At 44.6% G+C, this 27794-nt stretch overlaps 2 protein-coding genes across 2 annotated transcripts in view; both read right to left on the reverse strand.

Annotated features, from left to right (window-relative positions):
- The window catches only part of SRD5A2 (steroid 5 alpha-reductase 2), a 90311-nt gene extending 80166 nt beyond the window's left edge, over positions 1-10145 (reverse strand). Inside the window, exon 1 of the mRNA XM_060244012.1 lies at positions 9791-10145. Coding sequence (XP_060099995.1) covers positions 9791-10083 — 293 coding nt within the window. The 5' untranslated portion in view covers positions 10084-10145. The remainder of the gene's footprint in view (positions 1-9790) is intronic.
- Positions 1-27794, reverse strand: part of QPCT (glutaminyl-peptide cyclotransferase) — a 440295-nt gene that overhangs the window by 51749 nt on the left and 360752 nt on the right. The window lies entirely within an intron of this gene.

Consider the following 27794-nt stretch of genomic DNA (forward strand, 5'->3'; position numbering starts at 1 on the left):
TGCAGCCAGGTTGCTATTGGGTCTTCCTTTACGGGAGCACATTCAACCTGGACTGAAAGCACTGCACTGGTTGCCTATTGCATACCGGGTTTGTTTCAAGGTGCTCATTCTTATCTTTAAGGCCCTATATGGCCAGGGACCTGCATACCTTAGGGACCGCCTTTCCCCATAAGTTCCCTAGACATCACTTCGGTCTGAATCACGAAATCTGCTCTTAATCCCCGGCCCTAAAGAGGCCAGGCTCATGACAACTAGAGCCAGGGCCTTCTCTGTAGTGGCCCCCCGCTGGTGGAACGAGTTACCTGAAGAAGTTAGGGCCCTGTGAGAGCTCATACAGTTCCACAGGGCCTGTAAGATGGCACTCTTCCACCAGGCATTTGCAAACTAGATTGTTGGCCACTACAGTCCTCAGGTAACGTCTAGACCACCTCTTGCATGCTGCCCTGAAGCAGCAGCAGCAAGGAACATCTGAGATCTGTTAACAGAGAACATAACTTGAATTTAAGACCATAGCATCAAAATGTTAATTTTTTTATGTTTTAAACGGTTTTATAGTTTTTATGTCTTTTATATGTTTTATACTCACGCATACGCATGAGCATGTAAGCTGCCCTGAGAATTTCTCTGGAATTAGATGTGAGTAGTGTTATATTGATCTGGAACTAGAAGTGATGACTCAGATGACACAGAATTATTCAAGATGGTGAAAACCAAGGCTGGCTGTGAAGAGCTCCAAGAGGGCCACCACAAACTATGCCAGGGGTGGCCAACAGTAGCTCTCCAGATGTTTTTTGCCTATAACTCCCATCAGCCCCAGCCAGCATGGCCAGTGGGGCTGATGGGAGTTGTAGGCAAAAAAATCTGGAGAGCTACCGTTGGCCACCCCTGAACTAGGCATATAATGGTAGTGGTAGGGGGGGAAAGCAAGCAGGAGGAAAAAGCAACCAGATGTAACCTCAGTCCCAGGATCTGCTGCTGCAGCAGCACGCAGTTCCAGGTGCTGTTTTAAGAAAGTTTATGAGTTTGTGTTGGGGTCAAAGCCATTCTGGGCCGCAAGTTGGACAAACTTGATCTAGGTGAAGTCTAACCAGAGCAGAGTAAAGCGATACCATCACTTCACATGATCTGGACACTATGCTTCTATTGATGTAGTCCAAAATTGATTTCGCGTTTTTATCCACTGTATCACACTGCTTATTCATGTTCACTGTATGGTCCACTAAGACCCCTAGATCCTTTTTGCACATACTACTGCCAAGACAAGTCTCCCCCATCCTATAAGAGACAGAAAATTGCATGGCATGAAAAAGTTAACACCAGTCAGTCCTAGCAAAATCAGAGCCTATTCAAATTGCATTAAAGTGGAAAAGGCACTCTGTAAATGTCCTGTGGCGACACTCTGATATTTTGCCCAAAATACCAGAATGCTGCCTCCCCAGCATGATGACATCACTTCCATATAATATAATTGCACTGGGGATGCCATGCCAGGTGCTGGCTGTTGGGGGCAGGCAACTTTAGTGGGTGAAGACTTTTTAGGTTCATTTGGCATCACCTAAGTGATCCCTCCTTCCTGACCAGTGTTTTAAATACTGTTACTACAGTATTATTAATGATGTATGTGTTTTGGGTGTGTGTGTGTGTGTAATTTTAATAGTTTTATAATGTGAATTTATTATGTTTTAATTTGTTAGCCTCCTTGATGGCCCTTGTAATGGCAGGCCAAATGCTAGGGAATTAGAGATAGGCTGTGAGGCTTTTGCGATATTTTTTGCAGTTAAGATCGCATTGCTCCGCCACAACCTCCACACCACATTGGATACAGTATGTGAACACGAGGCCCTGTGCCTGTGTTCTGGTCCAGTTCTGGATCGCTTCGACACACTCAGCTTGGAGGAAGTTGACAGAATCCTCTCTACTGTATGCGCAACAACTCATGATCTGGACCTCCTGGCTAATTAAAGCTTGCCAGAGGGAGCTTAGGTGTCCTATACGGTACATCATAAATAGATCCCTCTCAGAGGGACTTTTTCCAACGCCTCTTAAAGAGACGGTGGTCTGCCCTCTCCTGAAAAAGGCTACATCAGATCTGGCTGAATTGGCACATTACCGGCCCGTCTCAAATTTGCCCTTTTGGGGCAAAATTATTGAGAGGGCAGTAGCATTACAGTTGCATAGTTTTCTTGATGATGCTTCCGTCCTAGATCCTCACCAGTCAGGCTTTCACCCATGTCATAGGATGGAGACAGTGCTGGTTGCCCTGGTGGATGACCTCCAGCGGCATCTGGATCGAGGCAGATCGGCGGTGTTGATGTTAGACATATCGGCTGTGTTCGATACGGTTGACCATCAGTTACTGACCTGCCACCTTGCCGACGAAGGGATTCAGGGGCTGGCCTTGCAATGGCTTTCCTCTTTCCCTGATGGTCGGGGACAAAAGGTGGCGATTGGGGGAGAACTGTCCCAGAGGCATCCACTTAATTGTGGGGTGCCACAGGCGGCGGTGCTCTCCTCGATGTTGTTTAACATCTACATGCGCCCCCTTGCCCAGATTGCCCAAAGGTATGGGCTGGGCTGTCACCAATATGCTGATGACACCCAGTACTATCTATTGATGAACGGACGGCCTGGCTGCATCCCAGAAAATCCGGACCTAGCGTTGCAAGCCGTGGCAGGATGGCTCAGGCTAAGTAGGTTGAAGTTGAACCCAGCGAAGACAAAGGTCCTTTACCTGAGCCGTGGCGGCCTCAGAAGGGAAATCCCCCTACCAGCTTTTGATGGTGCACCATTGGTAACGGCGTGCAAGGTCAAGAGCTTGGGGGTGCTACTGGAGCCTTCCTTGTCAATGGAGGCCCAGATAGCAGCCACTGCTAAATCCGCCTTTTTTCATCTTAGGAGGGCGAGGCAGTTGGCCCCCTTCCTGGAGCACGGCAACCTGGCAACAGTGATCCATGCAACAGTCACCTCAAGGTTAGACTACTGTAATACCCTCTACGTGGGGCTGCCCCTGTGCCGAACCCGGAAACTGCAGCTAGTGCAGAGTGTGGCAGCCAGACTGTTATTGGGACTCCCTAAGTGGGAGCACATACAGCTGAGGCTGTGGGAACTGCACTGGCTGCCAATTGTGTATCGGATTCATTACAAGGTGCTGGTTATTACCTTTAAAGCCCTATATGGCCAAGGACCTGCCGACCTTAGGGACCGTCTCTCCCCATATGTTCCCCAGAGGGTACTGAGATCTGGTTTGCAAAATCTATTGACAATCCCTGGGCCGAAGGAGGCCAAACTGAAAGCTACAAGAGAAAAGGGCCTTTTCGATCACAGCTTCCCACTGGTGGAACCAATTACCAGGAGAGGTAAGGGCCTTGCGGAGCCTTACCCAGTTCTGCAGGGTCTGCAAGACTACCCTCTTTCAGTTGGCTTTTTCTTAATGTGGAACCGTCGTCACATAAAATTGTAAGATGAGTAACATCGACACTGTAGCACCAAACTAAGTTGCTGGAATTGAATCTGATGGTTTTAATTAGATGGTTTTAATGTAATAATATATATAAGTGAATTGTATTATGTAATATGTTATGTTATGTGAGTCTCCCTGAGCCTGCTTCGGCGGGGAGAGCAGGATACAAATTAAACATTATTATTATTATTGTAAGGGCAGAACGGCAGGATATAAATGTCTTTTGGCCCTCATATTCAGTCTGTTGTTAACTCATGCTGTGAATCTCTTTCACAGGTAAAATACAGCTCCTCTATCAGCTCTGTAGGTCATATCTCATATTCGATCTCCTCCTCTCTGGTCTTCTGTGATCACACTCTGGCTCCTTAATCTCTGTCTGGAACTCTTCCATTAAAATAATTTATGTCTTGACTCCAGAAAACCCCTATGTAAGTCCCTACTATGGCTGATTCTCAATTCCTTAATCCAGCACAAAATCCTTGCCCACCAGTCCTTCCACATTTACATCTATGTACTCCCCCACTGCTGAATATTCATTACTCCAGATTCACCACTTTTCAGTCTCTGAAAATGTCCTGCTCCCTGAGACAAATCTGTCCTTTCTCCTGGAACTGTCTCCCAGAACTTATATATCACTCTTCCTTCAAATCCCTCTTCAAATCCACCTTTCCATTAAGCCCGCAGAACAATCTTTTAATTCTCTTTTCTTACTAAACCCAAGCCTGAGTACACATAACTAAAGTGAAAGCACATGTATGTGTGCATAATAAGCCATCAAGTCACAGCCAAGTTATGGTGGCCCACAGGGTTTTTAAGGCAAGAGATTATTTGCCATTTACTTCCTCTGCATAGCAACCCTGGAATTCCTTGGTGGTCACCTATCCAAATACTAACCAGGACTAACCCTGCTTAGCTTCCAAGACCTGACAAGATTGGGCTAGCATGGGCCACCCAGGTCAGGGCATATTCTTCCCCTATTTTATCCACACCTGTACCTCCACCACCTTCCCCCCCTTTGTTGTCCTGCTCACATTAATCAGGGTAGGCAACTTCTGGCACTGCATGACCAAAAGTGGCATGTGAGATCATTTTGTTCTGTACACAGGGCTGTTTCTCCACCCAAGCAATCAAGGGGAGTCCCTGAGGCACTGGCTGTATTCCTAGGATAGGAGAAGGCTTGGCTTATGCCTGTCATCATCTCCCAGACCCATGCAGCTACCAGCCAGGTCCAAGACTAGCTCCCGAATCACTGGAAGCGCTGGGGGCACTCAGCTTGCTCACAGTGTGTGTGGCCAATTGCAGTCCTCACTTGCTTGTCATTGTGCTGACATCTCCACATGTAGACATTCTGTTATCTTTGGCAGACCATAGGGGCTGGTTATCCCAGCCTTAGACTGTAACATCTTTGGGAACAGGGACAAATTCTCTGTATTTTGTAAATGGGAATTTTGAATATATGCAAAATAGTCTTTTGTGATTATGACTAATAAGAGAGTAGGAGTTATGATTCCCATGTGATTTATAGTAACTGGCTGCCTGGGTCTACAAGGCCCCAAACCATTGTTTAAGCAAGATATATCCTCAGAAGTTATATAAACAGTAACATCCTGTGATTTCTATAGAAACCACTCCTCCTTGAGAACTGAAGTAAGAAATTGCTTCATCAAGCAATAAAAATTATTGAAATTAAACTTCTCACTTGTGGGAATCTTTTCAAGCACCAAACAGCAAACTCACAACTCCCTCAGTAACTTTTTTGGTAGAATATGAAAAATGCTGCTAAATTTATGCTTTCAGTTAAGGCAGGGTACCAAATAGGTAAATCAGTATTAATATTGGGTGTCTCCCCCCAAAAAAGAGCAACATGTAAAAGCAATATATTACCAAGGTCCACTGTTTGGTGGAACCAGATTTCTAAGTAAAATAATGTAAGACCAGCAAAAACTTCTGCCTTGCAGCTGAAACAATTTTGAAGCATAACATCCTTCAAATAGTATTTTGGGTCCAGGAACTAATTTCTCTTGTGAATATCTTTGACTGAACCAAATTACTCTTACTTGGACCAGAATTAGGCTACGTAAAATCCAAAACTTCTTTTGTTTTAAAATAGATGGCAAGTCACTAATGATCACTGAGTTCTAGGAAAAAACATTGTCCCTTTAGGACAAAATGACAATGCAAAATAAATCTAAACATGATAAATTTCTTTGAAGAATAACTTTTAAAAACCTTCCATAAAAACCAACAACCCTGAAAGCAAGTTCTTAAGCCAACTTTAGCAGTGCTCAGAGGTATGAAGAACCCAAGGGACCCAAAGAATCTTCTTATCGGTTTAGGCCAGCCTGTAAACTACAGTAGTCTGGCAAATAACCCCCACTGCCAGTTACTTATTGGAAAATCCATTGTACAGTCCTAATGCCATTCTAAAGCAGTTTAGGATGGCAGTTAAATCCCTCTCGCAACATATTCTACAGAATGCCTGCATATTCTACTGGCATAGGGACTGGAATCAGGCAGCACAAATCAAGAGCAACGTGGGACCTAATTGGCATCTTAAATTCTCTCAGCTCATAGTCCATCCCCAACACCAGCATGACTTACTGATGTCAAAATAAATGGCATAAATCTAAACCCAGTGAACTCAAAGGGAGTAGAAAAGAGCTTCCCTCCACACTTTCATACACAGTGTCTTCTGCCCCTACCTTAAGAGTCTAACTGTACAGTCAATGATAGCTCGCTAAGGCCATAAATAACCCTTAGCAGGACACTCAAATCACATGCAGGCTTAGAACACCTTTCCACCCTCCAGGAATTCTGCAAGAAGGACATTTTCACAGCAGCTTTCCTTCTAATTTTGGGTTCTAGAGGTTTGCTCAGTGCCTCTGACAATGCACTTAGAAGTAAACATGGGTATGTTGAAAAAGATGAGTGACTGGAGATGTGCTAGAGATGAAACTATAAAGGAAAACTGTTAGAAGAACAATGGCCACCAGGAGGAAGGGGGAAAGAGTTGGCATCCAGAAAGTGAACAAAGGCAGAGGAAGAGAAACCAAGGCAGGAACAAAGAAATAGAACACTATGCAGGGCATACAGCAAACTGGTTGATGGCAACTGCAGATGTGGCTCTCTAATAGTCACAGAGTGAGTACTACTGATCCATCACATACAGGTAAGCAAGGAAGGGAGAATCCATCCCTCAGAGTTTGACTCCTGAAAACATAGCTACTTTATTAACAACCTTTCCTTCTCCAGCAATTGCTACCAGTGCCTCTCAAAGAGGGAACATGGCCAATTTGCACAAATTTGCTGTCATAATATCACCACGCTGCTTGCATGATATTGTGCCAATAACCCCACATGTAGGTAGGAGAAACAGGAAGCACAACCATGGTCCACAGTTCTGGGTGACTTACCAGCCATTCTACTTTAATCACTGCTACTGCTGGGCCAAAAACCAGTACCCCCTTTCTCCTCGGAGGATCACAGCCTGGCTCCAGCCACAAACTGCAGACAGCATTCCAGTGCAACTCCTTCCAGGAGATGGGTGAGTACTGGACCAAGGACTGCAATATCTCCCCCAACAGGTAGATCCCAAAGTGTCAGAAGTCCCAAGGGGAGAGGGAACCTGAAAACCATTCTAGGCATTGTAATTCTTTCAGATGTGTAGCTCTCCACCATGCAGAATGCTGCATTGTTCAGCCATCAAAATAAACTGAATTACCCATTATAGCCCAAGTGTATCTCTCAGCTCTTTCTAGGCAGCCCTCCGACAGGGGTAGAGGCAAAGATAAAGCCAGTGGACAGAGTAGTGTCAAACATGACCTGAACCTACAACAGAGCCTATTATTTCTGGGTTATGGATTTCAGTCAAAGGGTTACTGGCTTTTTGGTAGCACTTGAAACCAGCAGCTACCTGCAACCCTTGATCAAGAGGATCAGCAGGTGGAAGCGCTTTCCTGAGTAAGACTACATCAAGCTAGGTTGCATTTTAAGCACTCTACTAAGAAGAGTTACATTCTGCAACGTCTCTTGGCTTCAGTAGAGAAAAGAGAAAGGTGAATGTCTGTTCAGGATTGTACCATCAGTCAGTTAAGCTTTCCAAATAATGTTTTAGCCAAAGAGTCAACATTCCTTAATTTTTTGTTCAGGAATTTACACTAACCAATTTTATTAAGTTTGTCTTCTACACAGTTTTATTCATTTCAATCCATTTGAAGAGTCTGCTAAAATCACAAGGAGCCAAAACCAAATGTCATATCTTTATATAGCTTGAGTGTTATTGGCTGCATCCCCCACTTAAAAAATTATTAGAATATTCATCTTATCCTTGTCAACACTGAAGTGTTGATAGCAAGACTAAACCATATTCATTTACTTTAAAAATGAAATTACACTTAACATGACATTTACAGAGTGCCTTTTATACAGAGATGAAAGCTTTATTTGTAACTGTCCTTTAACAATCAGACTAGCAGACTTATCTGAATTGGAATGTTACTTTCGGGGTGTACTGTAGCAATCAGATTAAGTTGAATGCAAGTCCTGATGAGTACAGCCTAAATCTACAATCCCAATTAATTAAATTCCCAACAACAAAGTACAATTTACTACAGATATCTGTGTCTTCTCCTCCCCCCCCTCAGTTATTGGGGGAGGGGAGACAGAAAATTGCATGGCATAAAAAAGTTAACACCAGTCAGTCCTAGCAAAATCAGAGCCTACTCAAATTGCATTAAAGTGGAAAAAAGTGTTGAGAGATCTACTTGGGGATCATCTCCTGTATAATAAGTAGTTTTGCCTTTTGTCTGAAACTATTAATTACATAGAAACATTTTCTATATAGGAAATGTGTTACAGCCCTTACAAAAAAAAGTCCTCCCCTCACCCCTTTTGTAAATGTCTTTATTCATTAGCACAGCTATTTAGTATTTCAAAACGTTTCAGTTTGGTAGAATGAGGAGCCACATACATCTGTACAGAATAGGGAACAGGATGGAAGGATAATTCTGACAATAATCACCAATGTTAATTACAGCAAAAGAACCTTTCTTGTAAGCTTGTTTCATGTGCAGGAGAAAGCAGTTTCACCTGCTTTAACTTATTTACTTCATTTATAATATATCTTCCTCTCCAGTGGGGACCCAATGTAGTTTAATTTCCACCCATTCTTAGGAAACTTTTTTCTTGCTATTTTATATATTTTTATTGTGTGTGTTTGCACCTGAAGTCATATCAACCTCTGTCGACTGACCCCTGCTGGGGGCATGGAGGATATTCAGAGAGGTGGCTGAATAGCCTGCCCCTGTCCCCTCAAGGTGGTCTCCTATCCAAGTACTAACCACAGTCAACCCTGCTTATCTTGCTAAGAAGCCTGGTTTTGAACAGAATACAGTTCATGGGAAGAGCCTCTGCTTTGCACATAGAGGGTCCCAGGTTCAGTCCCTGACATCACCAATTAATTACTAGAGTTACTGCTCGTTTGAGTAGGCAATACTGACCTTGCTGGACAAACGGTCGAATTCATTATAAGGCATGTTGTATGTTCACGTGAATCTGAAAAAGGTGAGATCTGGACTAGCCAGCTGGTGGGTTTTTTTAAAAATCCTCCTTAAAAGATGAAAAGCAAAAGTCGAGGAACAGAAATTCTGAATACTTCACTCCTACCGAAGATTCAATTTTCAGATATATCCTAAGCAAGAGACCCAGAAATAAGTCCAACAGTGCCATCCTAAGCAGAGTTATATTTTTCTAAGCCTCTGCTTACTATGGCATCACAGGTGATTTATTCACAGTAGATAGCCGCAAGACCCACTTTATTCAATGGGCTTACTCCCAAACAAACAAGTGTAGGACTTCAGCCTTACTTTTCCCCACAAAACTGCATATGTGACAGCAACATCTATTCCCCAAAAGTCACATCGCCCAACCTTAACATTTACTCAGAAGGCTTACTGAGATCCTATTTCTTTTAGAAGGCAACTTAGAATTGCTGCATGAGCTGCTTACTCTTGCCACAATCAGGGGGCTTAGGAAACAATATAGGTGTACCCCAATACACTTACTTGGGAGCAAGCATAGTGAAACACTGTGGGCATCACTTCGGAATAAGAAGTAAAAATTGCTCCACCGATTGCTCTCAAAAATCTGAGCACCGCAGAGCCTCCTGGCGTCTCAGCAAAAACAGCAATCCACCTTGCTCCAAGATATGGACATCCTCTGGAGTCAGCAGCGGGAGTCCCGCAGCCTCAAGCACCAGAAGCCCCAATCAGAGCCACTTCCACTACAGGGGTAGGGGAGTCCTGGACTGCTGCCCCTTTCGGGCTCTCTCACCTGTGGAAGTAGTGGCCGCAAAACATGCCGCCTAGCAGCTTGCAGCCCAGCGGTGCGAAACGCGGCGGGCTGCGCAGTGCCAGCAGGAGCGCGGGCACTAGGAAAGCCGGCAACTCCTGCAGGAACCAGGCGCATTTGGCGGGCAGGTGGAGGCGGCGTTCCTGTCCGGCCTGCTTCTCCCCCGCGTGCTTTCCGTAGCGAGTTGGCGTGTGGCCGTAGAGCCACACGATCAGCAGCCCCAAGGCGACTAGGATGCAGCTGAGGGCCACCACTAAGCAGGGAAAGCACTGCATGCTCCTCGCGAGGAGGCACTCCGCGGCAACGGAGGAGACGGCCGGGCAGCCCTGCCATTAATAGAGCCCGCCGCCGCCTCCCTTCCCGGGGGTGGTTGGCTTGCAGAGCGGCGTGGAGTCTTCACCCCTCACCCACCCACCCCGACACGAGCCACAACCTGCCTCTCGGTCCCCTCCCCTCCCCAGCGCTGGGGTCAGGTCTGGTCAGGCAGATGCCTCCGCTTTCTCTAAGCAGAACCAGACACCGCTCCACGTGGGCGGAGGGAAGTCTTCCGCGTACAGCCCGCCGGCGCGAAGAGGGTCTCCTCACAAAGAAGTCCCATCGAACTACGCGAACAAGAGAGCCAAGCAAAACCGCGAAAGAGCACGTTCGCGCTGTCGTCCTCACTTAATATGATTCTTTGGGATTTGTTAGGGACCAACGCGGCTATCAAACTTTTAATTTGAAGCTTCGGAGTAACTGCCTTTTAAATATACAGCCTAAGTCATTCACATGTGCAAGCTGGTGCAGTCCACGCATGCTATTCTATATTAGTTTGCCTGGCCCCCTTGGGGAGTCCTTGCTTGAGAGTGAGCTGCACTTCTGCCAAAGTGACCGGACAACTTCCCCCAAAGCTGGCGCTTCTCCGCACACCAGAGGGCTGCTGTCTCCTTTCATTTTCCCCCAGCAGACCTTTAAAGGCGAGACCCTGCCAGCTTCCGAGCCTCGTCTGTTCCTGGAGTATTTGCGCTCCCGGCAGCCGAGAAACCCCTTTTCCGTTAGCCACCGTGGCGGGGGGAGCCAGGGGAGAACCAAGAGCTTTCCCGCCGCTCAACAGGACGCGCCAGCAACGTCGAAATGCTACAGTAGAGTATTCCTTGAGCGCACGAATCTAGAGGCGACAAGTGAGGGTGTCCAGCACAGCACAGCACCCCACCTGACCCGGGCGGGATGTGGTTTTCTTGCGGTCAAATTCGCTGCCAGCTGATGGGAAGCCTGTGGGGCTTCCAAGACAAGAGACATTCAGACGTGGTTTGCCACCATTGCCTGAGGCAACCCTGGACTTCCTTGGTGGTCTCCCGTCCAGATACCAAAGGGGAGGGCAACCCTGCTTAGCTTCCAAGATCTTTCTAATAAGATCAGGCTAGCCTGGGCTCTCCAGGTCAGGGCAGCCTGAATGCAGGGTTCTTTTCTACACAAAAGCTTGTGTGGTGCAATATTTTCATGAAAGGAGAGCAGCCTTTTCAAATCAATTTGATTTTTATTAAACCACAGAGAGAGAGCGAAATGAATAGGTGGTGAAGGCTGTGAAAAAGAAGACAGACTCCACAGCAGTTCTCTTACTTAGCCATTATTGGGTTTTTTAGCAGAAGTTCATAAGCAGTTTAATGTTGCTATGCCTGAACTCTTGAGGGCGATCTTGCTTACCACTTTTGATGGGATCCAGCTGACTGGGTTCAATTCTGCCCTCATGGGGCCACCAAGGCAGCTAATAGATTAAAAACATAAAAGCACAGCTATAAACCATTAACACCAAGCAAAAATACTTCATGCAAACAATTAACCCGCATGTGTTAAAATACACATACAACACAATAAAATATGCACACATAAAAACAGCAATTACGAGGACAGGAAGGAGGGAATCACGGAAGGAACACCAGATTGAGGGGTTGGGAGTCTTCTTCACCTCTATTCATAACAGCTCCAGGTTAGCGATAGGGTGAGAGTGTGTATTCCTGTGAGAGTAGAGCTGTAATGAAAAGGGAGAGAGAACTGGGAATCTTAAAGAAAGAAGAAATAGGAGACAGGGAAGGAGGCAGACATCCTTTACCTGAGTTGCCAACAGGCCTGTCCTTTAATATAGACTTCATGTGTAGAAATGGGCAATTAAAGCTTTTCATGGCATGGAGATAAATAACATCACTTGGTAGATCAAGGTGGATAGTTGTGTTAGCTGAGGAAGTGTGCGTGAACACAAAAGCTCATACCTCAAATAAAACTTTGTCTGTTTTAAGATGCCACTGGACTCTAACTTTGTTCCATCACTTGGTAAATAGCATCCCATTAAATCTTTATTAAAGGGGCTGAGCCCCTCCCCCCACAGTTAGAAAACCTACCTTTACCTGATTCTGAGGAAAAAGGTTGTAGTAGCCTGATGGTTGAACAAAAAAACTAAGAAAAGGGGGGGGGGGAGAGAGAACTGGAACAAGTCTTTTTGTGCATTTTTTTCTGGTTATCTCTACTTTATAGTGGTATAAAAGATGCTCCCTTCCTGCTATTTTTCATGTTCCTTTGGTGTACTTTCTAAAGTGATAACATGGGAATCAGCCTGCCAAGATTTATTCTTGGAGTTCCCTTGTAAGAATATTTTGTTTTGCGATTGCTCGTGACAACTTTCCCAGCTAACTTTTGAGTCCTTTCTTAAAATGAAGGATTCATTTCACAAACATTTATCATTCTTGTTTTGTTTTAAAGTGATGTCCTAGAGTTAACAAATAATATTAACTGCATCTGTTATTTCAGGAATCCCCAATCTTTTTGAGACTTTGGGTTGGTGGGCATAACCACAAAATCGCTGCTATAGGATGTAGAGCCAACCACGAAAGGTCAAGGACTGATGTAATGCATTACTCTCAGTAACTTTTCAGCACTTCAGGCAGAATCTGTTTTAAAATATTTTTAGGTAAACTCACCATTTACTTTCAATCATGCAGTGAAGATCTTTATGCTGTAGAGGCAGTTGCATCCAAAGCTCCTTTTAAAACAAACAACCCCCCCCCCCCCCGCACAGCCAACCAGACTGTGGCAGTGAAAAACCCTGCAGGATGAAAGACTCACCTGGCCTGTTCACTTTCTCAGAACTGTTGGAGTATTTGCAAGTTGTCTCTGAGATGTCATATGTCAACCTGTTTGCTTATATATGCCAACTTGTAGCTAGTTAGCTTAGAACCTATGTGATATCTAATAGAAGTTCCCATGCTAGAAGGGGAAATCCTCTTCATGATAAAGTGACCTTTAGCTTAGTCACTGGTCAATTCGTAGTTTGGTGCTGTTACCTGATATTTTGCATGTACGCATTTAGGGGTTTCTTCCTGTTCAATTTGTTCTAAGATCAGACCAGAGAATCCATTGTGGAGCTAACAGTAACTAGAAAGATATAGCTAGCTAGATCTACTATTTATTGTTTTTTCATCCTCTCGTGCAACCACATTGAGGACCCTTGTCTTAAGTTACTAAATGATACCCCTTAATGTTAGGGATTCAAACAAGACTTTTGCCATCTTAGCTGTTAGCATCTTTATGAGTGGTATGGTGGTGTTCTTGCTCCCTCTAAGCTCCACAGTGTTGTGAGCAGAAATTCTACTTCGTGAGTGAAAAATCTAGTAGCATTAAAGTTGTGAGCGAATCTACATTTGACTTTCACATAAATTAGTTTTTTTAGAAGATTACTTCCATAACCTTGTAAAAATCTAAGACTAAATTCTTTTAAATGAGATTTAAATTAGATTCGAAAAATATTTTAAACATTATAAGAGAAAACAGAGTCAAGTCAAATTTCACCCTCCTCTTTCTACTATATTGGTAGACCAGTCCCCCAGAGAACAGGTCTACTCACTGCAGTCCACTATATTGGTAGACCTATCCTCTGGAAAACAAGTTACCCACTATTTTCCACTATATTGGTAGACCTGGCATCTGGAGTACATGTCTACCCACCCCTTTCCACTACATTGGTATACCTGGACTCATCATCACCCTGTGCTGAATCTTAAAAAAAACTTACCAGCATGGAGAGGAGGACTCTTGCAATCTACTTTGGTTTTTGTATGTGTTTGTGTGAAATATGACAACCAGCATTGCAAGTCAAGTATAACCAGGGCTTTTTGAGCAGGAATGCACAGGAACACAGTTCTGTCTGGCTTGGGATCAGGGGCCTAATGAGAAATGAGTTCCTGCTGGGCTTTTTCTACAAAAAAAGCTCTAGGTGTAACAGAGGAGGAACAATCACTGTTAGAATCCTGCCTAACCTAACAAACAGGAAGTTGCTTAAATGTTATCATCCTGCCCAAACTACTTATTTATTCAAATATTTGTACCCCAGTTTTCCCTGTGACTCAAGGCAGCTTACAAATCATACTGAAAAGCATAACACAGGTGTGGAAAAATATAAAATAACACCCCCCCGGCTTCACTGTATCCTATGGGGACTATTATAGTCAATGAGCCCCAAAGGCTATAATGGAGAATCATTCTTAAGAACATAAGAACATAAGAGAAGCCATGTTAGATCAGGCCAATGGCCCATCCAGTCCAACATTCTGTGTCACACAGCGGATATATATATATATATATATATATATATATATATATATATATATATATATATATATATATATATATATATATATATATATATATATATATATATATATATATATATATATACACACACACACACACACACACACACACACACACACTGTGGCTAATAGCCACTGATGGACCTCTGCTCCATATTTTTATCTAGCCCCCTCTTGAAGGTGGCCATGCTTGTGGCCGCCACCACCTCCTGTGGCAGTGAATTCCACATGTTAATCACCCTTTGGGTGAAGAAGTACTTCCTTTTATCCGTTTTAACCTGTCTCCTCAGCAATTTCATCGAATGCCCACGAGTTCTCGTATTGTGAGAAAGGGAGAAAAGTACTTCTTTCTCTACTTTCTCCATCCCATGCATTATCTTGTAAACCTCTATCATGTCACCCCTCAGTCGACGTTTCTCCAAGCTAAAGAGCCCTAAGCGTTTCAACCTTTCTTCATAGGGAAGGTGTTCCAGCCCTTTAATCATTCTAGTTGCCCTTTTCTGAACTTTCTCCAATGCTATAATATCCTTTTTGAGGTGCGGCGACCAGAACTGCACACAGTACTCCAAATGAGACCGCACCATCGATTTATACAGGGGCATTATGATACTGGCTGATTTGTTTTCAATTCCCTTCCTAATAATTCCCAGCATGGCGTTGGCCTTTTTTATTGCAAACGCACACTGCCTTGACATTTTCAGTGAATTATCTACCACGACCCCAAGATCTCTCTCTTGGTCAGTCTCTGCCAGTTCACACCCCATCAACTTGTATTTGTAGCTGGGATTCTTGGCCCCAATGTGCATTACTTTGCACTTGGCCACATTGAACCGCATCTGCCACGTTGACGCCCACTCACCCAGCCTCAACAGATCCCTTTGGAGTTCCTCACAATCCTCTCTGGTTCTCACCACCCTGAACAATTTAGTGTCATCCGCAAATTTGGCCACTTCACTGCTCACTCCCAACTCTAAATCATTTATGAACAAGTTAAAGAGCATGGGACCCAGTACCGAGCCCTGCGGCACCCCACTGCTTACCGTCCTCCACTGCGAAGACTGCCCATTTATACTCACTCTCTGCTTCCTATTACTCAGCCAGTTTTTGATCCACAAGAGGACCTGTCCTTTTACTCCATGACTCTCAAGCTTTCTAAGGAGCCTTTGATGAGGAACTTTATCAAAAGCTTTCTGGAAGTCAAGGTAAACAACATCTATCGGGTCTCCTTTGTCCACAAGTTTGTTTACCCCCTCAAAGAAATGTAACAGGTTAGTGAGGCAAGATCTTCCCTTACAGAACCCACGCTGAGTCTTCCTCAATAACCTGTGTTCATCAATGTGCCTACTCATTCTGTCCTTGATAATGGTTTCTACCAACTTTCCCGGTATTGAAGTCAGACTGACTGGCCTGTAATTTCCTGGATCTCCTCTGGAACCCTTTTTAAAGATGGGGGTGACATTTGCTACCTTCCAGTCCTCAGGAACAGAGGCAGATTTCAATGAAAGATTACAGATTTTTGTTAGAAGATCCACAAGTTCAACTTTGAGTTCTTTCAGAACTCTCGGATGTATGCCGTCCGGACCCGGTGACTTATTAGTTTTTAATTTGTCTATCAGTTGTAGGACCTCCTCTTTTGTCACCTCAATCTGACTCAGGTCTTTCAACACCCCTTCCAATATTAGTGGTTCTGGGGTGGGCAAACACTTCTCATCTTCCACGGTGAAGACGGAGGCAAAAAATGCATTCAGCTTCTCAGCCATTTCCCCATCCTCCTTCAGTAATCCTTTTACTGGGGGTATCTGGGGGTATCTGGGGCTCTGGAAGGCTGTTTTTTGAAGTAGGGGCACCAAAGTTGCAGCATAGCTGTTGGTGCCTCTCCTCAAAAACCTCCCCAAGTTTCAAAAAGATTGGACCCCAGAAGATGCCACCATCCTCCATTGTTTCCAATGTTTCCTTGTGAGCAGAAGCTGACTGTCCCTAACCTGTCTGTTAGAATTTTGTGTGCCAGTGTCCCTTAGTGCAGCTTAGAGGGAACTATGGTGTGTATGTATGTGCATGGGGGATTTCAGGGGTAACAATTCCTTTCAAGGAGGAGTTAAGAGAAGGGAAATAGTCTAAACCAAAGGGGTTTCTCCCCCACCCCCTGTGGAGAAGTGTCTCTGTATTTGACATTTTTTAAAAAATCTGAGAATAGACTATAGCCCCCAAATTTTATGGTGGTCACAGGGATGCACTAGGGGAAGCAGTCTAAGTTGTATTGAAAGAGCAAAAGGCTAAATATGCCTGACTTGCTTAACTTATTGACTTAAATTAAACTAGATTCTAAGTGCCAGGTGCCCAAATGCTAATATAAGTTCCATAGTGATATTCCATTCACACTGGAGAGGTTATCCTTTGCTCATTGTGGCATTATATGACTGGGCAAAAACACATCACCATCTCATTAGTGGCAGGATGCTTTCACACAGTGACTGTTCGCAAGTGGATTTTGCCATTCTTACATAGTTGCAAAGCACGTTATTTAGTGTATGTGAAGGCACCCATTGTTTCACTTCACTGCAGGTAACTGAGAATGCAGTCTTGTACTTGCTTGAGAATAAGTCTATTTGAACACAATGTGATTTACATCTGAGTAAACATGCATAAGAGCGGGCTGTGTTACAGACCTCTAAACAATTGAAGGAATGACTGTAATGAAGAAGTGGAAATCATAAAATTGAACTCAGATTTTTAGGGAAAAGGAGAGATGGGGAGAGAATAATATGGTACTTCAATATATATGGTTATATACTTTTATTGGGTACATTATTCCACTTTTATCCCACACTTTACTAGCGCTGTCTTAATTATGAAATACTTAAATAGGTTAGCATTTGTATAGGCAGAGCTTTTTTTGTAGAAAAAAAACAGCAGGAACTCATTAGTATGCGAGGCCACACCTCTGACATCACCATCATTTGCATACTAGGCCACACCTCTGACATCACTATCATTTGTATACTAGGCCACAACTCTGACATCACCAGACGTGCCAGAATATATTTTTTGAGGTGTGGTGACCTCAAAAAAGATATTCTAGCATTGGAAAAAGTCCAGAAATATATAGCCATATATCTATAGCCATTCCAGAAAAAAAAATCAAATTCCAGCACACTACTCGATCACAAGAGCCAGAATGGTGTGAAGAAAGAAAAAAAGAAATATAGCAAATAGACAGGGGAAAAGACTGACTGACAGAAAGAGAGAGAGAGACAGAGAAGGGGAGTGGGGGAAATAAGGCAAACAGGGAAAAAGAAACATTGACAGAAAGAGAGTCAGAAAGAGAGACAGAGAGAAAGAAAAAAGAAAGAAAGAAATAAAAAAGAAAGAGAAGGGGAGTTGAAAATAGACAGAGAAAAAGAAAGACTGACACAAAGAAAAAATGAATGAAAAGAGGGGAGAGAAAGAAAGAATAGACATCAGATATTTGAGAGCCGCAAGACATGAAAGTCAGATTTTGAAAGCTGCAAGGAAGGAAGAAGGAGTGGGTAAAAAGGCAAACAGGGAAAAAGAAATGAGAAAGAAAGAAAGAAAGAAAGAAAGAAAGAAAGAAAGAAAGAAAGAAAGAAAGAAAGAAAGAAAGAAAGAAAGAAAGAAAGAAAGAAAGAAAGAAAGAAAGAAAGAAAGAAAGAAAGAGGGAGGGAGGGAGGGAGGGAGAGGAGGGGGGAAGGCAAACAGGGAAAAAGAAATATTGACAGAAAGAAAGAATGGGAGAGTGGAAAATAAAGCAAACAGACAGAGAAAAGAAAGACTGACAAAAAGGAAAAATGAATGAATGAAAGGGGGGGAGAAAGAAAGAGAGAGAGAGAGAATGGAGATGGGAGCAACTAATCTGTAAAACTGGTGACTCTCAGGAAGCCCGTGGAGTCCTGCCGGCACGTGCATCGTTGCCCCCACGAAGGCGCAGCTGGGCCTCCAGAGCCCCGCTGGTGTGCACGACGTCGGGAGGCCTCCGCAAAGGCGTGGCAGGGTCTCTGGAGTCCCGAAAGTGCTCATGACATCAGGAGGCCCCCGTGAAGGCACGGCTGGGCCTCCGGAACTCCGCCAGCAAACGCGACATCGGAAGGTCCCCTGCAAAGGTGCGGCTGGGCCCCAGGAGTCCTGCTGGCACGCGCTACATCAGAACACTTCCCAACAAATGCTGGTCGACCCCCTGAGCCCTGCCAGCCATCTGGGAAGCAAGCCAGAACGCTAGCCTAGGCAGCTGGAATGGTGTTCTGGTGCGTTTCAGCTCAAAAAACCCGCCGTGTATAGGAGTATATAGTTCTTTTAAATCACAAAGTGAACAAACAACAGTATTAAAACATAAAATCATGCAGCTTGTGAACTTTAAAAATTTGTAACATGTCATGCCACCAGAGAAAAAAAACATGTATTTTGAGCTATTTATTTCTTTATATCATGTTCCTACAGGCTTCTCTCAAGAAATTTTGTAGGGAATATGCTTTTGATGGGGGTAGAATTCAACACTGCAGTGGAACAAGGGGTGGTGGGGTCTTTGTGTGCAGTGGTTAGTCTCAGACTAGGACCTTGGAGTTCTGGGTTCAAATCCCCACTCATTTCCAACTTGGGTCAATTACTCTCTCTCAGCCTAACTGACCTGTGAAGCAAAGCACCGCTGGTTCCCCCCTTCAAGGGTTAATATGTGAATGGTTACAGGCTTGTTCCATCCTGCAGATGTTACTAATTGGTCTCTGGGCCTACAGAGCCCATATCATCTCCAAGGTCAGAGCTCGAAATATGGTAATTAGCTTCTCATGGGAACCTGTGGCCCACACGATGGGGAAGGTGAGGAATCAGGAGTCATGAGGTAGTTTTCTAGAGGATCTGTGAGCAAGAGACCCCTAATTTCAGTTATATACGGACATCATAATCACCCGTTTGGTTGCCAGGGTGTCTGGAGATTCAACTCACACACATCTGCTGTGAAACGTGGGTTTTATCTACCATTTTATAAGAGACTTATGTGAATACTAATAGCTTTATCATTACAACAGCACTTTATATCTTTAGAAGAGTGCTAGCCAGAAGTATAGATGGGCTCCAGCTGCTCCGTGCATGCACTATCTCGGCTGTTGCAGTGGAAGAAGTCGTGTCATCAGGAACTGTCTGGGCAAGTGGTTTCCAGCCTTGTCCAGAAAAGCCATGTTGGTAGGCTAACATCATCAGCGACCATCTTCCTGCAGTGCCAGATTCCATGACAGAGAAGCGAGAGGCTCACGTACTCAACAGCTGTTTCAAACTTCTACATAAGGCAATCAAGCTTAGCTTAGGCGTGGATCCTGCCAGACCACCCAAGTCTTTGTCAAACGGAACCGCAGACAAAGGACTGTGCTAGCCAGAAGAGCAAGAAGAGGAAGACCAGCTTCAACCAGAGCCGGAGTCCTTTGTATAAATCGGGTGTCACCTTAGGTACCAATTTGGCTCTCTATTGTCACCTTTAGATAAGTTTGGATAGCTTGTTTAATCACCTCCACCCATACCTCCACCCATGTCATGCCCTAACTGTCATTCTGGAGCCTCCCCTTTTCCTGAGGTAATACACCATGTGACACCACATCATGCCCCATCTGACCCAGCGTCATAATCATTTTGCCCTCTTACCCCCTAAGGGCTTGAGGAAGATCTTATAAGCTCTGACCCTACATCCCACACGTGTGCATCTGACAGTACCACATACTCCACTGTTAGATATGCCCCCGATACCTGATCAGTTGAGGGTCCATCCCCCCATCTCCTTTTTCATCGCCATTGGAGCCTTCCTCGGGACTACGAAAGGTAATTGTTACCCTTTGTCAACCCTTGTGTTAACCCCTGTCTATTTCAACCCTATCTTTATTAGGCCTGTATGTATGTTGTGTGATTTTATACCCTTGTATGTTTGCCTCTATTTTATAATAAAACCCCTTAATTATTAGACCATATTGCCTCATTATTGGGTAACAGCCAAAGAAGACGCCTTCTGTATAAACAGGTTTTTAGATCTTGCTGAAAGGCTGATTGCCCTCCACTCTAAATCCCCCCAAAACCTATTTTTAGGGCAATTTGCCTGTTGTACAAAGGATGTATCCTGATTGGTTGCCATCATCACCTGATGCTGCTTGGCCAAAAAACTATAATTGAGCTAATGGCCCAGAGTAATTAAAGCTGGAAATGTAGAGAGGTGCCATAGCAGGTCTGGAAGAGAGGGTCTTTTTAATTGGCTAATGGAAACAGGCATTCTCTTGTGTGTTTGTTTGTTGCTGTAAAGTTGCAGCTGACTTATGTGGAGTATTCGAGACAAGAGATGTTCAGAGGTGGTTTGCTATTGCCTGCCTTATTAGCAACCCTGAACTTCCCTTGGTTGTTTCCCGTTCAAATACTGAACAGAACTTGAGTCTGCTTAGCTTCTGATGAGATCAGCTTAGCCTGAGCTATCCAAGTCAGTACAAATACTGTCTGGAACCAAAGCTGTATGGCAAGTCTGAAATGCTTGGGCTTTTATGCTTCAGATGATTATCTAGGTGTGCATTCTGCTGCATTAAAGCTAAGGTCAGAGTGATCTCTGTTTTTCTTGTGTACTTAGCCCTCTATTACTACATATGCAATGGTAGTTATCCTAGTGCAAAGTCACTTGGGCTATAGATCTCTGTGTTTTCCAACATTGTATCCGTAGTGACTAAGGACCAGGTGAGAAAGATGCTGGTTGTATGAAATATCACCTCAGTAAGTTTAAATTAGGTTGGATGTTAACACTTTCATGAATGTGCGCGTAAAAAGCAGGTATTAAGTGTTCCTGTATCAAATCTGCTGACGGTCATGTCATCAGAAATTTACAACTGTAAAAGTGTTGACTTTACAATTGCAACAAAGTCTTCTTTGGTTTTGATACTTTTTAATAAATTAGGCCAAGCAGCAAGGATAGAGAATCATTAATCACTGTGCAATAGGCTGGATGGCTTTACAAGAGGAGGAGTTCACTAAAACAAACACTAGAGGGAGTAACATTAACCCTGGCTAAGTGTAGTTTTTTAAAACAACTAATGGGAGACTAGAGAGAGAGAGCTTTGAGCAGTCCTCAAAATGTGCAGTATAATTCTAAGCATTTTACTTAGAATACTGCAATATCCAAGTTAATTCTGAAATCGAAGAACATGCTTGTAAAAATTCCTTTTATGTTGGTTTCAGGATGTGTAATTGGCTTATATCTTTGTCAGTGGTGTACCTAACCTATTTGGTACCTGCGGTGGATAACTTTAAAAAAACCCCTCTCTCTCTCTAACAAAAACAACTCAACCATGCATTATGAGACATTCAATAAGCAATGCAATTACATCATTAACAGGCAACAAATGTGGGCCCTTTTGTGCTGGGCTTGTCTTGCCTCCCGGGCTCTGCTGCAGCCACTACCCAATCTGCTGTCTGACATCATGTGGCTCCTGGGCCCTGCTGGAACCAAGCAGGAGGTAGGTGCATTCTCTTCACTTGCACAAAGAATAATCTTTTGTTTGGGGGAGGATTTAAACCTCAAGTGTAGTAAGATATCAGAATTTTCTGCAAACCTGCCCTTTCCCCAAGTTCACAGGAAAATCTGTTTAGTGTCAGTGTGGTCAATATCTGCAGATTTAGATATTATCAAATGGAGACCACACATGGCTGTTAGATATATAGAGGCAAACCATAATGCCTGGGCAAGACACAGTTTCCTGGATCTTCCTGGAGCCCTGCTCCTCAGCCAAGCTCAGGGGGCCGAACTGTGCTGCTGTGGCAGCTTCCCTGGATCCTGGCTTGCTGGCCAGGCTCAGGGGGCAGAGCTGCACTGCTGCAGTAGCTACACTGGAGCTGGGTTCACTGTTGGAAGTGCCTGGCTCTCCCACTGCCACCTCTACCCTCCCTGGCTTCCTGTTGGGGCAACAGTCCCAGTACTAGAGGCTGGGCTGGGCTGGGCCAGACTGTCTGGTTGGCAATGTGTGCCATGGAGGAGCATACCAGCAAGATGGAGTTGGAATGGTGTTAGGAGGTGAGCCGGGGAAAGGGGGGAGGTGAGCAGGGGGTGGTGGTGAGCAGGCAGGGAGTCTTGGCGGGGCAGCACCTGGGTGGCCCATTCAGCTCCATGCTCCTCCAACAACCCCACTGCTGCAGCCAAAGATGAGATGTGTTTCAGTGGTGAATAAGGTCTCTTTATGCTGTTTGTGGGAGGAGAGCAGCTGCAGGCTAGTCTTCAAGTGGCTGGGTCTTTTAAATGAGTGGCTGCAGGCTGGGTCTCTCTCTTGCCTTTTAAATTTGTTTTATTTTTTGTGACATTGGAAGTGATGTCATGCACCACTGATCCCCCCCCCCCCCCAATTTTCTGGCTATGGGGGTGTGAGCCATAGTTTTTATAAACATTTCCTCAAAACCTCTGATCTTTCTAATTTACAGTGCAGCTTTTTAGAGACCACCCCTTCCTTTTAGCTATTGTTTCCAGAAAGCTATTTTGATTTTATATGCCACTACAGTAGACTCATGACAACCTCATCCACAGGGCATTCCAGGCAAGAGCAGCTCCAAGTTTCTCACTTTGTACTGAATTCATTTGGTATATCTTCATCATAAGTTTTGAAAATGTGTGTAAGGAGGTGGTTAAAAAACAGATGCAAGTATTTTCTTTGAACTGTGCAATGCTGGAGAACTCTGGCACTGTTCAGGCATCCTAACATCTGATCATTTCCACATTACAGTTTAGCTCACATGGGGCCATTTTCAACTCGTAATTTATGACTTTAAAAATGTGATGGCTTTTTAAAAGATCAGGTACTATAGGTTTCCCTCCCATTTTAAAAGTTTCAGCCTCTGTTTTAAAAATAACCTGGTGTAAAATCTGAACTTAATGCAAAATACCCACTTTTAAACACTGAATTTATGATCCTCTTAGGAACTTTGAAAGATTGCTTTTCTTTGTAAAGAAAATAACATTAGGAAAATATTTTGTTAGTCATCAGACAGCATGGTGGTTCAAGTAATAATAATGGGGCTTGACAATAAGGAATGGGAAATCCTAATTGTTTGATCCACAGATGGGTAAACTTTTGCTCCCACTCAGCCCAGCTGACATTATTTGCTTCTGTGGCATTGGGGTGGAGCAGGGTTGTGATATCACAGAGGACACACTAAAGCCAAAAGGGACACTGGGAAGAGAAGCAGGTACTTTCAAGTGTTGTTCCAAACCAACTGTTGCTGCAACTGCAGTAAGTCCCTTAGATTTCTATAACAACATTTCAAAGTTCAAACTACCTTTGCCTAGTTAACTTTTTAAAAGGCATTGCTTCTATCCCAATAAAGTGTGTTGCTAGTGAACATCTGTGTTGGGATGGGGTGGAGGCTGTTGATGCTGTTGACAATGTTACTGAAGGTAAAGGTAGTTCCCTGTGCAAGCACCAAGTCATTACCAAACCCTGGGATGACATCACATCATGACATTTTCTTGGCAGACTTTTTGTTATGAGGTGGTTTACCATTGCCTTCTCCAGTCATCTACACTTTACCCTCAGCAAGCTGGGTACTCAGTTTACCAACCTCAGAAAGATGGAAGGCTGAGTCAACCTTGAGCCAGCTACCTTAACCCAGCTTCTGCCAGGATCTAACTCAGGTTGTGAGCAGAGCTTGGACTGCAGTATTGCAGCTTACCACTCTGCAGCACGGGGCTCCTCAATATTACTTACACTCACCTTATTCTCTACTGCGACTAATCATTACTGGCAGGATGGCCGCACTTCTGGTGACATTAGGGTGTGGCCTAATATGCTAATGAGTTCCTGCTGAGCTTTTTCTACAATAAAAGCCCTACGTGGTGTGGCTTATGAGGCAGATAACACTCTCTGGCTCTGGGTACTATGACGCACAAATGCATGTACTGCAATGCCCTCAAATGGAAGGAGGAGCCCATTGGCATATGTTGCTGCAGTAGCAAGGTGCAGCTCCCCCCTTCAAAACTCTTCCTGAGCCTTTCTACGGCCTGCTTCTAGGCAGCCACCTCAAGCACACCCATTTCATGGACCATGTTTGTAAGTACAATGGATGCTTCAACATGACATCATTCGGGGCCAAGCAGGTTTTACGAGATGGCTTCATACCCACCTTCAAAGTTCAGGGACAGGTGTATGTCTTGGTTGGAAGTTTGCTGCCAGAACCTCAGCATGAAGCCCCATTCCTGCAAATCTATTTCATTGGTGAGGATGAAAAGGAACTGTGCTTGAGGTGTTGCAGTGTTCCTGACATCAGATAGGGATTGGTCAAACAACTACAGAGGATGCTACAAGCAGGACCGGATCTACATTTTTTAAGGGGGGGGGGCAAAATTAAAAAATGGTGCCCCCTTATGGGCCCATAGAATAGAATGGACTCCATACCCAATTTGGCGCCCCCCTTCCAGTGGTGCCCGGGGCAAGCACCCCCCTCTGCCTCGCCCCCCCTAGATCCAGCCCTGGCTACAAGACATCAACAGCTATATAAAGGACCTGAAGACCACCCGGGACATGGTACCTCCAGCTTCCCACCCCACAGGCTTCTCCTCAAAGTGGGGCTCCAGTGATGCTGCTATGAAACCTTAACCCACCCAAACTGCAATGGCACTAGACCGTGAGTGAAGGCACTCTACAGGAACGTCATTGAGGCCACATTGTTCACTGGCTGTACTTGGAGGGAGTTGGTGTTCATACCATGCATATCACTCATACTATTGGATAACTGCTTTGAGTTCAGGAGGCTGCAGTTCCCATTAAAGGTGTGCTTTGCTATGACCATCAACAAGTCCCAGGGGCAGATGCTGAAGGTGGCAGAAATTGACTTAACAGAGGACTCCTTCTCATATGGGCAGTTCTACGTGGCTTGCTCCAGAGTGAGCTCACCCAGCAGCCTGGTGATCTTAACACCTGAGAGCAGAACAACCAGTGTGGTCTCCAAAGAGGTCTTTCAGTAAAAGAAAAAAAAAAGATTTTTTCCACAGCATTTTAAAAACTACAGTCTTCTATTTTGTATTACTTCAACAAATGTTATATTTCAAAATTCACTTCGTTTTCTCCATCAACATGCTTTGCATTATTCAAACACCTTTGTGGAGGTTGGATACTATGCTATTACATCACAAAACCAATTCCAAAAACAAAACACCCTTCCTACAACACAAACATTTTATATACACAGAAGTATTATAACTGGACTAAAGACAGTTAAATATTGCAGCGAAGCATGGGTTTCATGTTAGTTCCATTATAAAGGCATGTCTAGGGGTGTGAGTTTTGGTAGTACTGGCAAATTTTATTATTTAGTTTTTCAGTTTGCAGATAGAAAACAGCTTGGTGTCAGGACCTCGAGTCAAGGAATAACACAGTCCAATATTTCAGCAGTTTATTTTATTTTTTATTTATTTTTATTTTTATTTGATTTGATTTATATCCCGCCCTCCCTGCCGAAGCAGGCTCAGGGCGGCTCATAACATAAAATCCCACAACAATTAAATTAATAAGTATTAAAATTACACATTCAGTAATAAAATAGATATACAATGATTAAAACAGTTAAAACAGAAAAACAGAATATTGAGTTGGTGCTATTCTGGTGGCAACGTCCTTCTTCCACTTCTCTTAAGTACTGGTGCTGAGTCAATTGAATGCCAGCCAGAAGAGGGCAGTCTTGCAGGCCTTGCGGAACTGCACAAGGTTCTGCAAGGCCCTCACTTCATCTGGCAGTTGGTTCCATCAACTACAATTGAGAAGGCCCTATCTCTAGTTGATTTCAATCGGGCCTCCTTCGGCCCAAGGATTACTAATAGATTTTGTGATCCTGATCTAAGTACTCTCTGGGGAACATGTGGGGAGAGACGGTCTTTAAGGTAGGCAGGTCCTAGGCCATATAGGGCTTTAAAGGTAATAACCAGCACGTGGTAACAAATCCAGTATACTATTGGCAGCCAGTGCAGTTCCCATAGTACCGGCTGAATGTGCTCCCACCTGGGAAGTCCCAATAACAGCATGGCAGCCGCGTTCTGCACTAGCTGCAACTTCTGGGTTCGGCACAAGGGCAGCCCCATGTAGAGGGCATTACAGTAGTCCAGCCTTGAGGTGACCGTTGCATGGATCACTGTTGCCAGGTCACCGTGCTCCAGGAAGGGCACCAACTGCCTTGCTCGCCTAAGATGGAAAAACGCGGCTATCTGGCTGCTATCTGGGCCTCCATTGTCAAGGCAGGCTCCAGTAGCACCCGCAAGCTCTTGACCTTGTGCGCCATTGCCAGTGACGCACTGGTCAAATGCCAGTAGGGGGATTTCCTGTCCCGGACCACCACAACTCAAGCAAAGGACCTCTGTCTTCACTGGATTGAGCTTCAATCTACTCAGCCTAAGCCATCCAGCCACAGCTTGTAGCGCCAGGTCCAAATTTTCTGGGACACATTCAGGTTGGCTGGCCATCAGTAGATAGAGCTGGGTGTCATCAGTGTACTGGTAACAACCCAACCCATACCTCCGAGCAATCTGTGCAAGGGGGCATATGTAGATGTTGAACAACATCGGGGAGAGCACCGCCCCCTGAGCCACCCCGCAGTCAAGCGTGTGTGTCCGGGACAGTTCACCCCCAATCGCCACCCTTTGTCCCCAGCCATCAAGGAAGGAGGAAAGCCATTGCAAGGTCAACCCCTGAATCCCTGCGTATTGAACACTGCCAATAGGTCCAACAACATCAGTACCGCTGAGCTGCCTCGATCCAGATGCTGCTGGAGGTCATCCACCAGGGCGACCAGCACTGTCTCCATCCTGTGACCTGGGCGGAAGCCGGACTTGTGAGGGTCTAGGATGGAAGCGTCATCCAGAAAGCTCTGTAGCTGTAGCGCTACTGCCCTCTCAGTAATTTTACCCAAAAAGGGTAAATTCAAGACTGGCCGGTAATGTGCCAATTCGGCCGGGTCTAATGTCAATTTTTTCAGCAGAGGGCGGACCACAGCCTCTTTGAGAGGTGTTGAAAAAAGCCCTTCTGCAAGGGATCTATTTACGATATCTGAGCTCCCTCTGGCAAGCTTTAATTAGCCAGGAGGGGCAAAGGTTGAGATCACAAGTTGTAGGTCATACAGTAGAGAGGATCCTGTCAACTTCCTCTAGGCTGAGTGTATTGAAGCAATCCAGAACAGAACCAGAAGACAGGCACAGGGCCTTGAGTTCATATACTGTCTCCAATGTGGCGGGGAGGTCGTGGCAGAGCGATAAGATCTTATCTGCAAAAAAGTTTGCAAAGGCCTCACAGTCGATCTCCAGTTCCTTAGAATTTGGCCTGCCTTGTGGCAATGTTGTAAGGGTTCGAATTGTGTTAAACAATTGTGCT

Source organism: Heteronotia binoei, chromosome 1, assembly GCF_032191835.1.
Source record: "Heteronotia binoei isolate CCM8104 ecotype False Entrance Well chromosome 1, APGP_CSIRO_Hbin_v1, whole genome shotgun sequence".
Classification (NCBI taxonomy): Eukaryota; Metazoa; Chordata; class Lepidosauria; order Squamata; family Gekkonidae; genus Heteronotia; species Heteronotia binoei.